General features: G+C 37.5%; 1 protein-coding gene across 4 annotated transcripts in view; it reads right to left on the bottom strand.

Annotated features, from left to right (window-relative positions):
* Positions 1-1,464: 1,464 nt before the first annotated feature.
* Cbfb (core-binding factor beta subunit) overlaps positions 1,465-21,766 on the bottom strand; it is a 62,955-nt gene continuing 42,653 nt past the window's right edge. For 2 of the 4 annotated variants that reach the window (XM_004625894.2, XM_004625891.2), the window contains 2 exons: positions 19,279-19,374; positions 1,465-3,682 (listed from right to left, as the gene is read on the bottom strand). In XM_004625894.2, the coding sequence (XP_004625951.1) occupies positions 3,614-3,682; positions 19,279-19,374 (165 nt within the window). In that variant the 3' untranslated portion in view covers positions 1,465-3,613. Of the gene's footprint in view, positions 3,683-9,650; positions 9,692-19,247; positions 19,375-21,766 lie in introns of those variants that run through there. The other 2 variants (XM_004625892.2, XM_023709332.1) reach the window with 2 other exon arrangements.

Raw genomic sequence — 21,766 nt, forward strand, 5'->3', positions numbered from 1 at the left:
TTTTTATCTGTACTCAAGCTTTCAGATGATTGTGGGCTGGGATGACTCTAGCCCTGTAAGACCAGAACTACTGAACCTCGCTACTTCCAGATTTGTGGCCCACAAAAACTTTTGAGAAAATATTGTTTTCTTTAATGCTACCAAGTTTATGAGTCATGTGTTACGCATACAGCATAGGTTAAGGCTCATAAAAAGCTCCCCACTGCCTCAAGAAGCATGACTCAAGTAAGACATTTTTTTAACTAAGCAGCTAAAAACTAGCATACCCTTTTTTCTAGAAGAGTTGTACTTACTAAAATTACGTTGTTAGTGCTCAAATGGCTTTTGAAATTAACACTGAGTATAAAAATTGTTCAAATTTCTGTAATGGTCCCAACTCAGCATTTAAAATTATTTGTCATCTGCAGTGAATGTGGTGAATAATTAAATCTGCTCATTATGATGGACCAAGCTTAAGGTATACTTATTTCTGAAGTAAAATGCTTAACTTTCTGGTTGGAAACATGCTAGGACATGTCCTAAGAGTAAAATGGAAACACAATAAAACCATATACTTCTAAAACAAATAGCTTTTAAGATGGGACTACCTTGAGGACAGGTGTGTTAGAACATGCCTCTAGTCCCTGAACTCTGGAGGTTAAGGTAGGAAGATACGGTCAGTTTGAGGTTAGCCTGGGCCTCCAAAAAAGAAATGATAAACTTGTATATAAAAATTTAATCTCTTTCGGGTCCTCCTTTCCAAGATGACAAAAAAAAAGAAGGAACAACGGTCGTGCCAGAAAGGGCCGTGGTCATGTGCAGCCTATTCGCTGCACGAACTGAGCCCGGTGTGTACCCAAGGATAAGGCCATTAAGAAGTTTGTCATTCGGAACATAGTGGAGGCCGTCGCTGTCAGGGACATTTCTGAAGCAAGTGTCTTCGACGGTTATGCGCTTCCCAAGCTGGATGTGAAGCTGCATTATTGTGTGAGTTGTGCCATTTATAGCAAAGTGGTCAGAAATCGATCTTGTGAAGCCCGCAAAGACCGAACTCCTCCATCCCAATTTAGACCTGCTGGTGCTGCACCATAACCTCCACCAAAGCCCCATGTGAGGGGAGCTGGGTCTTAATGGACTGAAGAAAACTTTCTTGAGAAAGAAATAATGAATTGAATGTCATACTTTAAAAAAAAATTAAATGTTCTTACTTTCCCCAAGGTCACTGATTTATGGTCATACTTCACAGCAAGCTTAGTTTTGAGAATCATTATATACAATGGGAAATTACAGTACTGTGCCTTCTGCAATCTCTACATTTAAGGAAAAGGTCATCTTAGCAGAGGTGACCACCAGATGTCACTGTTGTGGCTATCCTTTTGGTAAAGTGAAAAGAAACAAAGGTTCAGAAATAACTTTCACGTCATAATAACACCAGGACAGAATTATTAGATTACATCAATGAAGAGCCAAGACTTTGTCTTCACTACATAGAAGTTTATTGTGAAAGTAAATTAAACATACAAACACACAGTATGGCTAATGGTGGCAAAGCAATTGGGTAGCTTAAGGCAAGTTTTAATGGAGATAAATTTAGAAATGATGCAATGATGTAATTTTGTTTAAATACACATTATGAAAAAATACCAAATTGCATCAATAACTTAAGTTTTCAAAGCCTTCACTACTGGAGAAAAAAGGCTTATGATCTTAATGCCAGCATTAAGACAGACAGAAGTAATACAGTGCTAAATAGTAGGAAAAATTCAGTATTTACAGAAGGATGGCAACAGGGACACTTGTAACATTTGACCTTATTTACTGGTAGACTGAAAGCCCTTAGCGAGAAACAATAGAAAAAAAATGTACCATCATGTTATTACAAAAATTAAGTGCAGAAGTCAAAAACCAAGGAGCTCTGTGATTAAAATAACCTTAAAACACCACTGTAAGGATCACTTGAAAGGTGATTCCCTCAGGGGAAATCAGGGCACTGAGTGTGTAAACATGTGAGTCGAACAACAAATACCAACCAAATTCATTCATAGTACTTAGTTACACAAGATTGGCATGGTCTTTTCTGATGCATTAATGTTTATAACAATTTAAACACACTCCTTACCATGCATGACTTCAAATATATAAACAAATATTTTTATTGAGATACAGGATATCTGCTTATGAATTATAAGACCTATATACAATGAAAGTCACATCTCCTTCATCAATCAAGTATATTTATATGCTTTTAAATGTAATGATCTTATTCAGATTTCATTTTCTGAATTAACTGTCAGTTTTTTGAACTATTTAAAATAATGCCATTCTATTATGATAAAATACATTTTTGCAAAACTTCAGAAATATAGTAACATTTAATGAGTATGACCATGAAAGGTACTTGTAATGATATGAGAAATGCTTTAGCACTTTTTTCCAGTCTTGTATCAAAAAACAAACAAACAAAAAACAAGTTGCACTCAATTTGACAAGCCTATTTAAAAAATATCCCCACACTAATTCCTCTCAAAAGGTGCTATATTAATAGTCCTTTTTCAAAATACCATATATACTTGTGGATGTTTTTCTAAGAATAGTTAATGGAAGAAAATGCATCCTCTGCACAGATGAACATTTTCTAAGACTAATCTCTCATTACCCAGTATTGTTTTTACAAAAGCATGCAATATAAAATACACATCAAAGCAGCTATCTTAAACACAATTTTAATACAATATCACCTTTGTAGCTGATTCATCACTGTCTCCAGTTTAATAAGCTGTTATACACATGAAGAAGCTCCAGTATCCCTTTTTCAATTGACTTTTAAAAAAATCCCTGAATAAAACAGAAGCCAGCCTGCGACTTCTTTAAGCATTTCAGTAGAATATTATCGTTTCTGGAGAATATCTCCACCCAAACTCATGATTACAGAACAGAATCTAAAACATTTGGGACAGATTACAGTTAACACCAATTTTTTAAAAATTTATATTTAAAAAGGAAAGAAAGGGCACTGATTATTAGTATTTAAAAAGGATACTGCAACTTTAACCACTGTAAACTCTGAGTTAGAAAGCTGTGGCAGACAGCTCTATGCTACTAGGTTTTTAGTTTGTAAATAATGCAAACACATCAACAGTTTTAAATGCTGCAGACTATAAAAACACATAAAGGGAGAGGGGGAAAAAACCAAACCAAACCAAGAGTGCTTATCTAAAAAAAGCTGCATAGCCAACAAATCTGAAATACAAAAAAATTTAGAGCAACTGATTAAAGAAAACCCTCAGATACAAATTTTAGTTATCTTGTTTTTAAATGACATGAACTTTTAAATTAAAATTCAGGGAAAAAAAGCTTTACAAGTACATAGTTTGAACTCAACTAAAGTAATGCCAACAAGATAAGCTTGCATAGAAAAAAATTTCAAATTATTACTGGCTACATGCTATAAAAAATAGAAACGCAGGTATTATAGTGCAAACCATAGCAGTTTGTGGTGTCTTTTTACTGCCGTAGGTTAAGAAATAGATGGTAGTACCTCCAGTAATCACAGTTTCTGGTCTTATAATGAATCATTCCTGCCAGCTAGAAGCACGTGTATGTAAAGATGGGCGGCACATCTGCTGTGCTACTATTAACGAAGTTTGAGATCATCACTACCACCTAAATTGGAACCAGGACTAGGGTCTTGTTGTCTTCTTGCCTGCAAAGACAAAACAATTTATGATTGGAAAGCAGTGTGAAAATCAAAATAGTATATAAAATATAAGACAACGTAGCACATAAACATATAACCAAGCACATTTCAATGACTTCACATGTCATAGACAAAAGAAAAAATTATATATGACGTATTTTGTTGACTATAGTTTTAAAAAAAAAGAATACACAACTTTACATTAAAAATATGATCATAAATCATGTACTACATATAAGAGAATAAAAATGTTTTCAGTTTTGGAACCAGAGGGGTTAATGTTAATACAATATGGCCAATCACAGAAACAAGTGTTTCCTTTTGGTAACAGTATTTACTGAACACCAATAATATACTAAGCACTATTCTAAGCATTCTCCACAGATGAACTAATTTAACCCCTTCCAACATTGGTCACCTTTGTCAGAACATATACTAATGCCTCCCAACAATCTAAGACATAGGTGCTATTATTCTTATCTTTTTATAGATAAGAAATAGTCACATAAATAAATGATCTGGGGCTGGGGAGATGGCTCAGTGGAATAAGCGCTTCCCTGGCAAGTGCAAGGGTCTGAGTTCAATCCCCGGTTGGGGGGGGAGGAGAATCTATATCTATCTATATCTATATCTATATCTATATCTATATCTACCAGGGATTAAACTCAGGACCCTGCACTTGCCAGGCAAGCATTTATTCGACTGAGCTATCTCCCCAGCCCCATGATCTATAATTATACAATTTAAAAATGTAATTTAAGGTGGGGGAGATATCTCAGTAGCATAATCTCCGTTACAAAAAACAAAAACAAAACAAAACAAAAAACTCACCAGAAACAGTAATTTAGAATTTCTATGGATAAAATGCTCATAAGTAAAAATTTTATAATATACAAAAAATATGTATTTTTTTTTAATATATCCCTGTACCAGGGATTGAACTCAGTACCTTGCTCTTGCCAGGCAGACGCTTAAGTCGCTCAGCTATATCCCCAACCAATACTGATAATTTTATTTATTTATTTTAATACTGATAATTTTAAACTCAGAATTTCAAGATTCCCAGTAGAATTAACACCCTATTAAACTATTTAGGGCAAATTATTCAATAGAAACCAACTGTGTGTGACATTCTGCTTACATAATATGACATGGTGTCTCTCTGGCCCACATACAATTTTTTCTTTAAGTCTCTTACAAACTAGGATGTTTTTCCATAAGCTTTCAATGCCTATACATGTTGGTCAAGCATAACCATCTATTTCTATCCAGAACCTAGTTCCTTTGGCTCAAGTTTTCCTATGTTAGAAAAGGGAGACTCCACTTTATGTGCTATTCAGGCAAAAAGCCTTGAGGTTACCCTGAATTATGTCTTTTACACTCAAAGTGAGTTCTGATGGCTCAACTGTTAAATATATCCTTAAGCTGACCATTTCTGAACATTTCTACCACTCTCAGTCTAGTCCAAGACACTCTCATGGTCAACTGGATGTTGTTTTTAGTCAACTGTGTTATATGACAGCAATTGAAGTTAACTACAATTACCTATACAGTATCTTTAACTAAATGGAATTATGTACTAATAGCACCAACTGATTCTCCATTGTTATCATTTTTTGGAATCATAACTAGCATAAAATCATCTAATTAAAAAAAAATTTTTTTTATGAGACAGGTTTCCATTATATAGCCTAGACCAACACTGAACTTCTTATGGAGCCCAGACTAGCCTTGAACTTTTGATCCTCTTGCTTGAGCCTCCAGAATGTTAGAATGACAGTGTGCCACCATCCTTGACTCACATTCTGATTTCAAGATGTAAAACAAATAAACAAAAGACCTAAAACAGCTATGAATATAGCTGACTTTAAAAAACCAAAACCTCAACAAGTCACATTTGTATTGTAAGATCAGATTTACTTTTATTTTTTTGGTGCTGGGAATCAAAACCAAGGCTTTATGCACGCTAAGCATGTCCTCTACCACTGAGCTACAACCCCAGTCCTTTTTTTTTTTTTTAAACCCCAGGCCTAAAGTGAAATTAATTAATTAATTAATTTATTTATTTATTTATTGGAACCAGGGATTGAACTCAGGGCCTTGCGCTTCCAGGGAAGCGCTTATTTCACTGAGCTATCTCCCTGGCCCCTAAAGTGAAATTTAATCAGAAGTTATAACTATGTTATTTATATTATTTAGCAAAAATAACAGCTGCCTTATTTACTTTAAAAGAAACAAAATCTTACATGAATCCCTTATAAATTTTGATTTTTTTAGCAGATTTTAATTACTTTTGTTAGCAGACTGCACACTGACCAAATTTTAGCATATTTATCTCAATTAAATATGAAGTCAGGTTATTCTCCATGATTATAGACTAAAAGAACTATGTGCATGCATCAGAAAAACAATTTATGTTCTATATACAATCAATGTTAAGTGTGGTACAATACAAGGACAGATCAATTCTGTAGAATCACAGATGGTGATATAAGTATCTAGTTTCAGTCAGTGAAGGTGAGAAAGAGGGTGAGCAATGAAGAAACACTGAGAAAAATCAATCCCTATTATATATTTATAAATCACTAGTAACCTACTAATAATCCTCTGCGAGAAGAAATTTCTGCTTTTGGCTTGGGTAAGAATCTTCAAATTATATTAACAATGGGATGGCTCCAAGTAGGTGACAAAGACGAGTCAACAACAGCTAGAGTTTTCCTTACTGGTTATAGTAGTGGTTTGTTTAAAACATTATATTAGTAGCAGAGTATGTATTATGGGAGGATAGGGCAGGAGGATTATAAACTGGAGCCCAGCCTGGGCAATTCATTGAGACTATGACTCAAAATAAAAAATAAAGAGGATTGGTACTGTAGTTCAGTGAAAAATTCCTGGGTTGAATCTCTGCTAAGAGAAGAGGGTTAAAAATCATGGAGAAGCCAGGCATGGTGGCATGCATCTGCAAACCCAGCACTTGGGAGGCTGAGGCAGGAAAATCATCATGAGTTTGAGGCCAGCCTGGGCTACGTAGTGAGCTCCTGTCTCAAAAATCATGGAGAAGAGGAATAAAGTTATTTTGCTATTTATTTGTGGTTTTGTTTCTATCTGCCTTGTGCTGAGAAGAATAGCCAGACATGTTTACAAAAGCCTATAATCCCAGAACTCCAGGAGTCTGGAGCAGGAGGAAACCAAGTTCCAGCCCAGCATGAAAAACTTAGTGAGAGACTGTATCTCAAAAAAATGAGAATGATTGATAAGCAATGGAACAAAAATAGAAACAAAAAGGGCTGGCCAGATCGCTCAGTGGACTTATAACAAAGTGCCTGCTTAGGCAGAGCTCAGGGCCTGGGTTCGATCCCCAGCACCACATGCCATGCTGGCCCCATCCCCAGGGTGCAATGAGACAGCAATTGAGATGGTATGGTGGCGCATGCCTGTAATCCCAGCGCTTGGGAGGCTGAAAACAGGATCACTACGAGTCCAATCTGTGCAGTGAGACCCTGTACTAAATACATTAAAAAAAACAAACCAAAAACCAAAAAACCCAAAACACCAAATGGCTTCTAAGAATAGACACAAAGGAGGAGAAGCCCAAGGGATACGAATGGGAAGAAAAGAGGGATGATGGGCTGGGGAGATAGCTCAGTGGCTTAAGTGCCTGCCTGGCAAGGGCAAGGTCCTTGAGTTCAATCACCAGTACCAAAACAAACACAAACAAACAAATAAAAAAACAACACAAGCCAGGAAAAAATGCTAGTAGGGAAGGTGTATAAGCTGTCATATGGGGCTGGCCAAATAGCTCAGCAGATTAAAGCCCCTGCAAGCAGGTGCAGGGGCCTGGGGTTCAATCCCTGGGCCTGCCTGCTGGTCCCACTCTCGGGGCATGCTGAGACAACAATTGAGACTGGGCATCGTGGCATGCGCTTGTAATCCCAGCTCTTACAAGGCTGTAAACAGGTGGATCACTATGAGTCTGATCTAGTAGTGAGACCCTAAACACCCTGTAGACCCTTCCCTTAAAAAAAAAAAAAAAAAAAAAAAAAAAAAAAAAAAAAAAAAAAAAGCTGTCCTATGGGAAGACACCAAAACAGGCTCATGATATAGCTTCCACAGGACAGAAGTTCCACAACTGGATGACATGCCTTGAGATTCCAATTCTGGCAATTTCTCATGCAGGGAATTTAAAAAGAATTCTTCTTCTATGGCTAATGAGCCAGATTAAATGTTTGCATAGAGGTTCTTTTACCAACCTAAATCATCTAGTCTACAGTTTCTTTCTCCTAGTCAATGTACATGGACATTTGATTCTAACCTTTCATTAGTATTAGATTTTGAATATAAAACGACATCCATCAACCTCATTCAGGATGTTTATTTATTTGACTAGGTATTGTACCAAAGGTCTTTATACTGAGCTACATCTTCAGCACCCCCCACTCCCGTCTTTGGAGACAGGGTCTTGGTAATTCAGGCTGACCATGAACTAATTATGTAGGCCAGGCTGCCCTTGAACTCATAATGATCCTTTTGCCTCAGGTCCCAAGTGTTAGGATTACAGGCATGCACCACCATTGAGGACTCCAGCCCTTTTCTAACAGTTTTAATTTTGAGGCCAGGTCTTGCTAAATCACTTAGGCTGGCCTTAAACTTGTGGTCCCCCTGCTTCAGCCTCCCATAGAGCTGGAATTATGGGCATATGCTACCATACTCAGCTTAAAAACAAAACAAAAAAAAACCCCTATCTTTCAGTATAGCACAGCGTCACCTAAAAACATGACAAATCCAGTTTCTAGGAGGCAGTTGTGAGATGACTCCAAAGGAAAGACAAAGTACAGTTACCATCCAGCAGCTGAAGTTTTCCCAAGAAACTAGGGCTATACAGAAATAGCTGGCCAGGCATGATGGTGCATGTCTATAATCCCAACACTTGGGAGGCTGAGGCAGGCGCATTGCTGTGAGTTTGAGGCTAGCCTGAGCTGCATGGTGAGTTCAAAGCTAGTCTCAACTACATGGTGAGATCCTGTCACACAAAAACAAAATAAAAACCAACAAAACACAAAACCAGCGGACACTATCACCCCAAACAGAAATAGCTAACAACAGGGATATCCAAATGAACAAAAACTTTTTGGATGGTCTCTAATCTTTTATTATTCCCATTAACAAAAATAATTTTTAGAAGTCTTCATGGCCTGGGTACAGTGGTACATGCCTATAATCCCAGCACTTGAGAGACTGAGACAAGAGAATTACAAAACGGAGGCAAGCCCGGACTACATACAAGTTTGAGGCCAGCCTGAGTGACACTCCTGCCCCCTTCTTCCCATCAGGAAAAAAAAAGTTTAAAAAAATTCTTCATAGAAAAATGCTCTAATAATTACAAATAGGTCAAATTCCGCAAGCATGTACTATATCTAATGTGTTGTTTGCTTTGTGTTTGAAAGTTGGCTACAAGTCACAACACAGAATTACAGAATTTGAGACTAGAAAAGTACTTCAAAGATCTGGTTCAACTCTTACTATAAAGATAAGCCTGAGATCAAAAAGGTTAAGTGAGGCCTATCCTTATCAGAGCTGCAGGCCAAGTCAGCACCTCTGGAAAAGATGATCTTTAAAACCAGGACTAGGGTCAGCCTCCTTGGTCACTGCTATTTCTTCCTGTTATTAAGGCTGAGGGAGATACAAGGCAGACATTGTAAGTCTTAACATGAGAGTGAGGATTATGCTTTTCCCAAATCCATTAAAAAGGCAAAATCAGAGTCAGCAGAAAATTATAAACACCTGTCAGATAAGCAGACTGTAAGGGCTGGTCCAAAAGGCATGTTATAAAAAAAAAAACACTCTTTTTAAAATTTTTATTTTATTTTTTCCATAATTTTATTGAGAGACAAAAACCCCAAATTCTTAAAAAGCATTCAATTTCAAGCAGGGAATGGTGACACATACCAGCACTTGGGAGGCTGAGGTAGGAAGGCTGCCACAATTCAAGGCCAGCTTGGGCTACACAGCAAGACCCTGTCTCAAAAAACAACAAAAAGTATTCAACTTCAGGAAAATTTTAAACATAGAATAAATAGTGGAAGTCTACACTTCTGGGTTTGGGTAAGAGTGGTTGTGCCACTTTAGCTATGTGGACTTAGGCAAGTTTCATCCTTAGTTCCTCAAAATGGAGACTCAAGGGCCTTATGAGTACCAAAGGATCAAAGGTAACTGCATGTTGGCATATACCTATAGTGCCAACACTGAGAGGCTGAGGCAGGATGATTGCCATGCTCTTAAGCCCAGCCTAGACCACAAAGCAAGTTCACAAAGCCAGGCTGAACTACACAGTGAGACGCAGTCTCAAAAAAACAAAACAAAACAAAAAAGTAAAGCAAAAGTCATTACACACTGACACACTGATGTTGCTTCTATTACAACAAAGCTGCTTATTACCGCTGGGCATGTTGGTGCACACCTGTAATCCAAGCATTCTCAGGAGACTGAGGATTGTACAAGTTCAAGGTCAGCCTGAATTATGTAGTGAGACCATGCCTAAAAAATCCAAGCCAAAACAAACTACCCACCCCAACCTCCTGCTTATTATTTGTCCAGTTTATCCATATGAACTTTTAGACTACCTTTTCAAAATGCTAAAAAAATAAGAATGTAATCACTATGTACTGCAAACACATACTAATAAAAATTATTTTAGAATTTCTATTTGTAAAAAAATTGTCCACCTCATGAAGACAAGACTAATTTTTACAAAAGTTAAAAGTTAAAGCAAAATTTATAGTTTATAGCTCTTATGATAGCAGATAAATCAAGACTCTTCCTCTCTTAGTATGACGGCAGTCAGATTATAGTATCCTCTGCTTCTTATGCTCTTCAACTCTCATCTGCAGTATCATTTCACATTTGTTCCCATTTTCACATCTAATGAATTTTCAGAAAAATGCATCCCAGGATGGCTTCATATAGACATATTCTGATGATATTTTTCTTACAAAAGAATGAACAGTGGTATAGTTAAATGATCAGAAAACTCAAGTCTTTGGGAATTTAAAGGCTTTTTTTTTTTGACCACACAGAATGGAAGATTCCAAAAACATGCAAAACACAAATACAAAAACCACATAAAGCTTTTTATTTGTTTTTATTTCCAAGTGGTTTTCCACATAAAAATTCTATAATTTACTGAACTGTTTTAAAACTCCTTATAGTAAAATATGCAACAATTATATATTCACTTTAACATTAAAAATAACCATTTATTTTCTAACATTTTAAAATTTAACCAAAAGAAAGACATTTTCCAGATGACAGAGAAAATCTGTTTCAGTACCCTATCCCATTACAGCTGCTGAATTAAGTGCCAATGGTACTGTGTTACAGTTTAGGTCAAGAGGCCAAGCAAATTGAAGGTAGTCTCTAGAAATTGTACTAAGGTAGGTATAGTGGTGCACACCTGTAATCACAGCCCTCAGGAGGCTGAGATAGGAGGATTACCTGGCCTATACAGACCCTGTTTCAAAAATTCAAGAAAAGAGGTTCCATAGGGAATACAACAGTGTTTTTCAATCAAGGAAGGAGTCTCACACAGAAAAGGCACTGGAATCCTTCTACACAGCAATGACACCAATGAGGAGCACTCTATATGTTCTTCTTTCTTGGTATTTGGGATTGAACCCAGAGCTTTCACACTGAGCTATGGTATTTCACAACCCCCCCCCCTTTTTTTTTTTTTTTTTCTTTTCCTGACCCTTACATTTGGTTTTCTTCCCCTTTTTTTTTTTTTTTTTTTTTTTTTTTTTTTGTATTTTAGAGAAGGATCTACAGGGTGTTCAGGGTCTCACTACTAGATCAGACTCATAGTGATCCGCCTGTTTACTGTCTCCCAAGAGCTGGTATAACAGGTACACAACACCATGCCCAAGTCTCAACTGCTGTCTCAGTATTGGGGGGGGGTGTGTGGCAGCATGGCAGACCCACGGATTGAACCCCCGACCTTGCGCCTGTCTGCAGGCGTTTTAATCCACTGAGCTATTTGGCCGGCCCTTATTTTTTAATTTTGAGACAGGGTCTTACTAAGTTGCTGAATTGCTCAGGTTGGACTTGACCTTTTGTTCTTTCTACCTCAGCTTCTCAGTTTCCTACAGTGTTGGGGTTATAGGTGTGTACTACCACTGCTGGTTTCAAAATTCTTTCTGGTTGTTTTAATAATTAAATCAACTAATCACCAACCAATCTAAATAAATAGACTATTATCTAAAATAGGCTGGCAAATGATATCTTTGATTTTCTTTTTTTTTTACAATGTCTCACTACCTAGTTAGGACTTGTAGTGATCCTACTCTCAGCCTCCCCATCAGTGCTGGGATTACAGGCGTGTGCCACCACACCCAGAATTGAGGGTGGCACAATATCTTTGATTTTCATAGTCGTAAAAAGTTAGGAGGAAAAAAATAAATAAATAAAAAGTTAGAAGGACCGGGGAAATAGCTCAGTAGAATAAGTACTTGCCAGGGAAGTGCAAATTCCTGAGTTCAATCCCCGGTACCACCAAAATAAATAAATAAATAAATAAATAAATAAATAAAGCTAGGATTTGCTTACTTTTACTGCTATGCCAGATATATTTTAAGCCAAGCGCACAGAAAGGGGGATAAAGACACTTAACTTCCAATTGTGTCTCCACTCTAAGCACTAGACATTGAGAGTAAGGAACCTGTGAGTGGGTTTTACAGAAGAAACTTGAGCTAGGAATGGTGAGATTACATTCAGGAAGTTGAACAAAAAGCTCAGCCAACCTGGGCTACCCAGCAGATTACATTTTCTTTCTTTTCTAAATAGACAAGAGATGCATGTGATATAAAATTCATAAAGAAAAACAATATGCAGACCCAAGTAACAACCCTCCACTTTGTTCCTCAGATAGGTATCTAGGCTTCCCCCTCCAGTTTCCAGTTTCATTTTCTCACATACCCTACTAGAGAGTAACTATGTACTTATATAAAGTTGTTTGTTTTGAGACAGAGTCTCACTATGTAGTTTAGGCTGGCCAGCCTGGACTCAAACCTGCAGGATTCCTCCTGCCTCGACTTCCCAAGTGCTGGAATTACACGTACCACCATGCCCGGCAATTATGCACTTTTATCTATTTATTTATTTTATTTTATTTTTTGGCGGAACTGGGGATTGAACTCAGGCCCTTGCGCTTGCCAGGGAAGTGCTTATTCTACTGCGCCACCTCCCTGGCCCCAATTATGCACTTTTAAAGTAATATATTCCTTTTTAAAATACCCATGGTATAATGTAATATATAGTATTATGCACCCTCTGCATAACATTTTATTGTGTATCAACGATCTAATAGTGCTTCACAAGAGTTACTAAAATAAATGTTTCTTCACTTCATGATATGCTTTCATTTGCAAATTGAATGATAATCTTCCAATAGCCTCTAAAAGTAAAAAAAAAATTATACTAGTAAAACAGCTTTTTCTGGGGGGGAGGGGGACCAGAAAGAAAATGCTACATCTTACCATGAATGATGAATAGAAAATTTTCAAATCTTTACACATGGTAACATGCTCACAGTGTTTTATAACTGATTTCAGGTTAAAAAATATTTTGAAAACCAAAACTTGAGTCACCAACCAAAAGGAGTTCTTCCCACAGTCAGAACCTTAATTTTACATATACTTTAAATTCTCATGAGCAACACTATTAAATTTAGCATGACAGGGCAAGAGGCCTCAGAGGTTATCCAAACAGTGACAGATATCCCTGAGCCTCTGTGCTGCCAGAATCTTAGGCTTCCAAAGACCATTTACTGGGTTCCTGCCACCCACGAGTTACCACTGTTCCCTGGCCCTCAATTCCAGTCAGGCATCAGGACCACCCAGTGGAAGCAATATTATTCTTTTCTGCCTCAGCTTTTTCTATTCCAGGCTAAATGGTTTCTAACTTCTGGCAGACTACTTTTCAGCTTGATCATCTTTACTAGTGGTATGGAAACTAATTTCCAACTGTTAGGCTATATTTGCAGAGACCTCCTAGTTAGGAAACTGTGGTTTAAGTCCTCATGTTTTCTTTCATTAACGAACTAGATGAAGAGAACAAGTCAATTTTTCTGGGATTCTCATCAACTGTAATAAGAATGACAGATTAGATAATGCTTAAATCTACAAAGATGTTTGAGTTGCAGAATGGAAACATTTCCCTGCACCATTCTTTTAGACAATTTTTTTTTTTCTCAGTACCAGGGATCAAATTCAGGACCTTACACTTGCCAGGCAGGCGCTTATGCCCCTGAGCTATTTCCCTGGCCCTGCACTGTTCTTTTAGAAACAAGGAGGCAAACTACAAGAAAATAAGCTGACAATGAAAAAGACAAAACAACAACAAAATCAAGGAAGCAAAATGTGTACACAAAGTTCCAAGGATATGCAAACCCTAAAGCTCTGCATGTCATTGCCTGGGTGTGTGCTGCAGACAGATTCCAGCCCTATCTCCCAAATGACAGCTCCCTATGAAAACTGATGTTTTAAATTACTGCTGCAAGGAACTACAGGGTCTTAAATCATTGATGAAAATGTAACTGTTTACTCTGTGCTTTAGGTCTAATGCAGGTAAAGAGCTTTGATATACTTAAAAGAACTAAAAGGATGTTCTCGCTAGCCAGATAATTCAATTAACTGGAACCAGCACTGCAGTAGAGCTTTTAGTGCTAAAGTACATTAGAGCTATTATTTATTGTAGGCATACACATACTGAACGCCACGCTAAGTGCTTTATAAGCATTTTCCCATTTAATTCTTCCAACAAATTCTATGAAAAAACTGGAGTTTAAGACAGACTGATTTGATCCCCGGGGCCTGCCATGTCGGCCCTGCCCCCGGGCGCGCTGAGCCAGCAATTGAGACTGGGTGTGGTGGCACAAGCCTGTAATCCCACCTCTTGGGAGGCTGTAAACAGGCAGATCACTATGAGTCTGATGTAGTAGTGAGACCCTGACTAACTTGTAGACCCTTCCCTAAAAAATACACACACAGACAAAAAAGAAAAGAAAAGAAAAAGAGGGAAGACAGATTGACAAGTGATGGAACAAGAGTGTAGACTTGGCTACAAAGCTCATGTTCTCACTGATAAAAAACTGAATAGAAACAAACATATGAGCCACAAAATATTTGACACCTCTGTCAACAGACTGTATTTTTGTTCACAGACACACATAAACACACACCAAAATGTTTTAAGTAACAATACTGTAAGAATGAAACAATTTAAAACTGAAAATTTTTTGTCAATTAATCTCTAATTTTCAAAGTAAAACTTTTTTTTTTTCCCCCGTGGAACCAGGGATTGAATTCAGGCCCTTGCTATTCTACTGAGCCATCTCCCCGGCCCTAAAACATTATTTAAAAATCCTAACAAATGGTTTTATTGTCAGTTACTCTTCAGTAACATTCATTTAGGCCATCTTAGTTTGTACCAGAATGACTGACCAACTGACCATGTTCTCTGCCTTGCTAAGTTCCAATACTCCGTTGTGCCTTTGTATACACTGCTGCTTCTACCCAGAAAGCTTCCTCCAGCTATCCAGCTGGCAAACCACACTCTTCCTTAAAGTTCCTTCCAAGGGTATTCTCTCCTAAATCTCCCAAGCAGAGGCAGACTCATGCATCCCTTTCTATATCCAGCCACTGTCCCTCTTTGAGCCTTCAATATATATAGTGACTACTAAAAGGACATTCCAATTTCCTGCTCACACAACCATTTTTCCCTCTGAACTGATAGATGCTCAAAGACAAAGTCGTGCATTTTGTTTTTTGAGACAGGAGTCTTACTATGTAGTTCAGGCTGGTCTTGAATTCATGTTGATCCTTGTACTGTAGCCTCCTGAGACCTGGGACTGCAGGTCTGTGCTACCATGTCAATCTAGAAGCCATGCATTTTATCACTATGTTTCGAGGCCATAATGAAGGATCCAGGACAACATACTGGGACTTATTATTACTTTAGTACTTAATATAAGCCAACAAATTGTAAACTTTTACAATTTTTGCAGAGACTACTGACAGGTATTATCTACTTCATCCCACATGATGTCCTGTAATTTTGGCATACAGATAGTTAGAATGGAACCCTACTTGAAGATGTACATGCAGATAACAACCAAACAAAATGCAAAAACACTGTGGGTTGCATCTCATGGGATCTCAAGAAAGGAGAGGAGAGTCAAATTTATAGTTGTCTCAACAGTTTTCATTAGTACTTACAAAAGTAAGTGTTATAAAAACTACAAAGTGGAAGAGATAATTACAATCAAGAAGACTAGGGAAGGGCTTGAAATATTTAAGCCACACCTTAACAAACAGATGGAAAAGTACATTCTATATCCCAAAGTATAAACAGCATGAGCAAAGCTGGTCAGAAGTATACGGTAACACAAACACTGTAATACACATTTAAAAACTTCAGTTTTACAAATAAAGAATGAAAGAAAATGACATGGAAGCCCAATAACAAGAATTGTAAAAGCTTCAAAGAATAAAAAGGATGTTACATATATCCCTTCTGTATTACTCTCCTAGGACATTCCTGGGGACATTTTCAGTTGTTATAAGCCCATTAGATAAATTGACTTACTGACAAAGGGATTTATCAATCACTAAAAGATAATGAATTTTATCTAATACATAAACCACTAAATAGGTTTGAAGCAATAACAATAACTTGGTGACACATATTCTAAAGTGCTTTAAAATATATTTATTTTAATCCTCACAATGACTCATAAGATAGTCACAACTGTTCTATTTTATAGATGAGGAAACTCAATCACAGAAAGGTAAAGTTATACACAATGACAAAGTAAGTGGCATAGCCAGGGTCAGATTCTCAGTTGCAGCTCACGGCTGGGTTCGCAACCATGGTTTCTGTGTACACATAAAACTGTAACAAATTTTATGTTAATAAAAATAACAACAGCATATATAGAACTCTGTCCTTAAAAACAAATGTTCTGTATGTAACACCAATGTTTAAATTTTTGAATTGTAAAGTATATAATCATAAAACTTACCATCTTAACAAGTTTTAAATGCACAGTTCAGTAGTGCTATATTTACAATGTTGTATGACTACTCTCTAACACTTTTCATCTTGCAAAAAAGTCTATATCCATTAAGTAGCCATTCCCACTTCACCTGGCAACCACCGTTCTACTCTCTGTAGTTGAAAAATGACCACCTTTGGTATGCTTGTTTTTCCCCCCATAAATTTATTGAGAAACAAATAGCAATGAGACAGTTTCAAACCAAACTGGTAGGACAGTTTCAATAATTAACACACTGTATACATTCTTCCTAGTGGTTAATTGCTGTAGAAGATGCAGACATGATATCCTACTTACAAACACCATTAGAACAAATCCCTCTATTCATTAAGAGAATGTAACTGTATATTGATCCTAGCCATTTGAATACACAGATACAAAATGGACATTCACCTGCATCCCCTTTTTGTTGTTGGTATGCTTTTTTTTGGGTGGCACTAGGGGTTGAATTTTGGGCACTGGCATTGAAGTATATACTCAGACTTTCTGTATTTTGAGACAGGATCTTGCTGCATCACTAAGTTGCCCAGGTTGGGCTTCAACTGTGATCCTTTTGCCTTAGCCTCTCAGAGTATTGGAATGACAGGACTATCATTGTACCTGGCTCTAGTACAGCTTTTTTGGTGTACTGAACCAAAGAATGAACCCAAAGATGTTCAACCACTAAGCTAATACTGCAGTCCTTCCACTCCCACACAGTTCTGGGGGTTGAAGCTAGGACTTTCACACTGACCATACATTCCAGCCCTTTCAAAATACATAAATATTTTTATTATGAGACAGGGTCTTGCTAAGTCACTAAACTGCCTAGGCTGTGCACAAAACCATGATCCTCTAGTCTCAGGCATACAACCCCCATGTGCAAGATGCAAGAGTGTACTTTTCACTGCACCACATGCCATGCCAGTCCCACCCCTGGGTGCTGAGCAGGCCACCCAAGGTGTGGTGGTGCATACCTGTGATCCCAGTGCCGGGAGGCTGAAAACAGGATTACTACGTGTCTAAGCCACATAGTGAGACCCTGTACCCAACACATTTTTTAAAAAACTGTACTTTCCAAAGAATCTATACTTCTCAACAATTTATATTATCTAAATATTAATTTTTAAAGCAAGGTAACTTTATATTGAAAAAAATTAAATGTACACATTAATTAAAAAAATCCAATTTATCTTGACTACTTAGAAGGCTAAGGCAGGAGGACTGCAGTTAAGGGCAACCTAGGCAACTTAGCAAGACCATGTCTCAAAAATAAAAGAAAAAGGGCTGGGGTCTAGCTAGAGGTAGTACTCTTGCCTAGTATGTGAAGCCCCTGGGTTCTAATCCCATTTCTGTAAGAAATAAAGACATCAATTTTAAAAACTGGGCAAGACTAAATTTCAGTGTCTAGCCGGGTGTAGTAATGTAGGCCTATAATCCCAGCATTCAAAAGGCTGAAGCAAAAGGATTGCTGTAAATTTGAGGCTAGCCTGGACTACACAGCAAGACTCTGGAACTACATGGCACGGCCCTGTCTGAAAAAAAAAAAAGGTTGTAAATAATGTTTCAATAATGTAAGGTAACTTTTACAACTAGTTTCAAAAAATAATTAGAAAAAGAAGATATCTGTTGGCCAAGCAATGGCTGTGGCTCATCCACATGGCTGACACTGACAAAGGTTCTACAATCTGAGGTACAGGATCTCAGGATAAATCCTGATGGGATTTCACTGACCTTATCAGACCAAAAAGCTACAACTCTTGTTGCACAGGTCCTGCTTTACCTTGGTCTTAACCATCCAGTAGAAAAGTATGAAGACGAAATATAGGAAGTAAAGCCATGCTGTTATGTTGAGCTGTGGGGGACTCGGGTCAATAATTTCTGACATTGCCAGTTAAACAGAGGACCCAATGCTATTATGGTCTGCTGGACCCTTTTGGAATGTTTTGCTGAGTTTACACACCTATAATATTCAATAACGGAACTTAGAAAAAAATAGGGTATACAGATGAATGTCCATTTTGTATCTGTGTATTCATGGTGGTTAGGATAGATATATAGTTGCATTCTCTTAATGAATAGAACGATTTGTTCTAATGGGGTTTGTAAATAGGATCTCAAGTCCGCATCTTGTACAGCAATTAACCACTAAGAAGAATATATGCAGTGTGTTATTTGTTGAAACTGTACTTCCGATTTGATTTGAAACTGTGTCATTGCTATCTGTTTATCAATAAAATTATAAAAAAAAAGAAAAAGAAGATATCTGGATCAATGAATTAAAAATATATATACTTTGTAGTAAAATGACTTTTATGGAGATCATTAAATGAGTTGATGTTCAACCTTTCTTTAGAACAATTGCATTTAATAAATATAAACTAATAACCAAATTTTTTTAAAGTGCAAGACAAAAAATCAAAGTATTAAAAGACATTATACACAAACATCACAAACACAGCCTGAAGTTTTGGGGAAAGTACTAACCAGTTACTGCCAGCAGCTGTGAAACTCTCACCTCCATTTCCTCCCGGTGAGACCTGTCTCTGTCTTCAAATTCACGTGTTCTTCTCCGAGCCTCTTCAAAGGCCTGTTGTGCTAATGCATCTTCCTGCTGCCAGAATACATAAAATAGCTATTTTAATTTTGATTTAAAATAAAATGTAAAATTTGGGGATGTTTTATTTTCTGAAGGAAACAGCATTATTTAAAATGCATCAGTCCCCTCAAGTCCCAAAAATAAAAGTGTGGGTATGCTTTTAAAAGAGAAATTTCAAATTACTAGTCATGTTTTATCATATTGTAACTGAAACCTTGTTTCTCCTTTTTCCTTATCTCATCCTCACCAATATAAAATCCTGTGTTAATATTTAAAGCACAGAAGTATAAAAAAATGACAAATATATCTATCCAGCTGGGATAAAAAAGGCCTTCTCTATCATACAAAAGCTATCAACATTAAAGAGAAGAATAACAGAAGCAACTGTGTGGATATTAGAAATTTCCACACACGAACAACAAATCTATCCTAGTCGTTTCCCAATTAGTTACTAAAGATCTACACATGAAGGAACCCAAATGTCAACAAACTCATTTTGTCTAAAAGGCAACTACTTATTAAGTGTTCACATCTGTTCTTCATTAATCTCAGCTGGTACCACCACTCACTAATTTCTACTAGGAATCTGAGCCATCTCTGACATTTCAACTCTCCCCTTGTCTCCAGAGTCAATCTTTAACTTTCATTCACTGATCATCTGTGTAACTTTGGGTTTCTTAGACTCCTCATCTTGTCTATAAACATTCTCATTGTCCTCCATCGTTACTCCACCCACTGCAGCTATCAGACGCACAGTGTCTATCTTCTATGTTTTTTATTTTTCCTGGCACCAGGGATTGAACTCAGGAACTTGTACTTGCCAGGCAAGCCCTTATTCTACTGAGCTATCTCCCCAGCCCTGTTTTTTATTTTTATTTTTATTTTTTTGTGGAACTGGGGATAGAACTCAGGCCCTTGCACTTGCCAGGGAAGCACTTATTCCACTAAGCCATCTCCCCAGCCCTCCTGTTTTTTATTTTAATTTTATTTTTTTCTGTATTTTAGGGAAGGGTCTACACGGTGTTCAGGGTCTCACTACTAGAGCGGACTCATAGTGATTCTCCTGTTTACAGCTTCCCAAGTGCTGAGATTACAGGTGTACCACCACACCTAGTCTCAGCATGCCCCGGGGGCGTGGCCTTCACGGGGGTGGGGGGAAAACCCCCCCCACCCCTGCACTTGCTTGCAGGGGCTTTAATCCGCTAAGCTATTTGGCTGGCCCTTAGTGTCTGTCTTCTCAAACATAATCTAATTACCACCCCCCCCATTAAAAAAACGCTTCCCCACTCTACTGCACAGGATTTTCAATCTTTGCAGTCACATACTTCTTTTACCTTCATCTTTTTTTCCCCTCACCAGTGCTACAGAATGAACCCAGGGACAATCTACTGCTAGGTATATATTTCCAGCTCCTTTTGAGATAAATTTTTTAAAGCTTTTTTTTTTTCTTTTTTTTGCGGAGCCAGGGATCGAACTCAGGCGCTTGCTAGGCAAGCACTTATTCAACTGAGTCATCTCCCCGACACCCGAGATAAATTTTCACTAAATTGCTAAGGCTGGCCTCAAATTCGTGATTCTAGCTCAGCTTTCTGAGTAGCTGGGATTACAGGCATGCACTACTATTCCTGGCTTGCAGTCATTTACTTACAAATGTGTACTAGGATTTTCAATAGTACCCTTGAAACTAAAAGATCCAAAACAATATCCAAAACATTACAACATTCACTTTCCTAAAATCACTTCATAAAGGAGTGGACATGTGACTTGTTAGTCAATGAGATTATAACGGAGCTTCTAAAACAGTCATTTAAGAGACATTTCACCATCCCTTTTCCCTGAGAATTGCTGCAATGTCCAGAGATGCAGCAGACATCCTGCATTCATAATGAACATGTAGTCACTCGCTGGGCCTGGCAAAGCAGGAAACTGAAAAGATGGGGGTTCTGATTATTTATACCATGCCTGGTCCATGTATTGCTGGATATTTTGCTCTATGGACTAAATTCTTCGTCAGTGGTTAGCAGAATTTTTAAATACTTACACAGTTTTCAGTGACACAATGTCTATAACATAAACAACTGAAAGATGTAATCAAATTGTTATTCTTGGGGTTAAGGAGGTAGCTCAGTGATAGAGTGCTTACCTTGCTTATGGGTCTAATCCAAGCACCACAAAAACACAAGACAAAACCCAAACTAAACAAAAATAACATTTTTACCATGAACTCAGAATTAGGGTATCATATCCCTAAACATCAATAAATTCACATATAAAATGGGTACAATAGTACTTACAAGAACCTCTGTAAAGGGGCTGGAGAGATGGCTCAGTGGTCTAAAGCACCTACTTGAAACAAGCTTGGCAAAGCACAGGGACCGCGGTTCGATCCCCAGCTCCACATGCCAGC

The sequence above is a fragment of the Octodon degus genome, unplaced genomic scaffold (genome assembly GCF_000260255.1).
Source record: "Octodon degus isolate 3935 unplaced genomic scaffold, OctDeg1.0 scaffold00011, whole genome shotgun sequence".
NCBI classification, from domain to species: Eukaryota; Metazoa; Chordata; class Mammalia; order Rodentia; family Octodontidae; genus Octodon; species Octodon degus.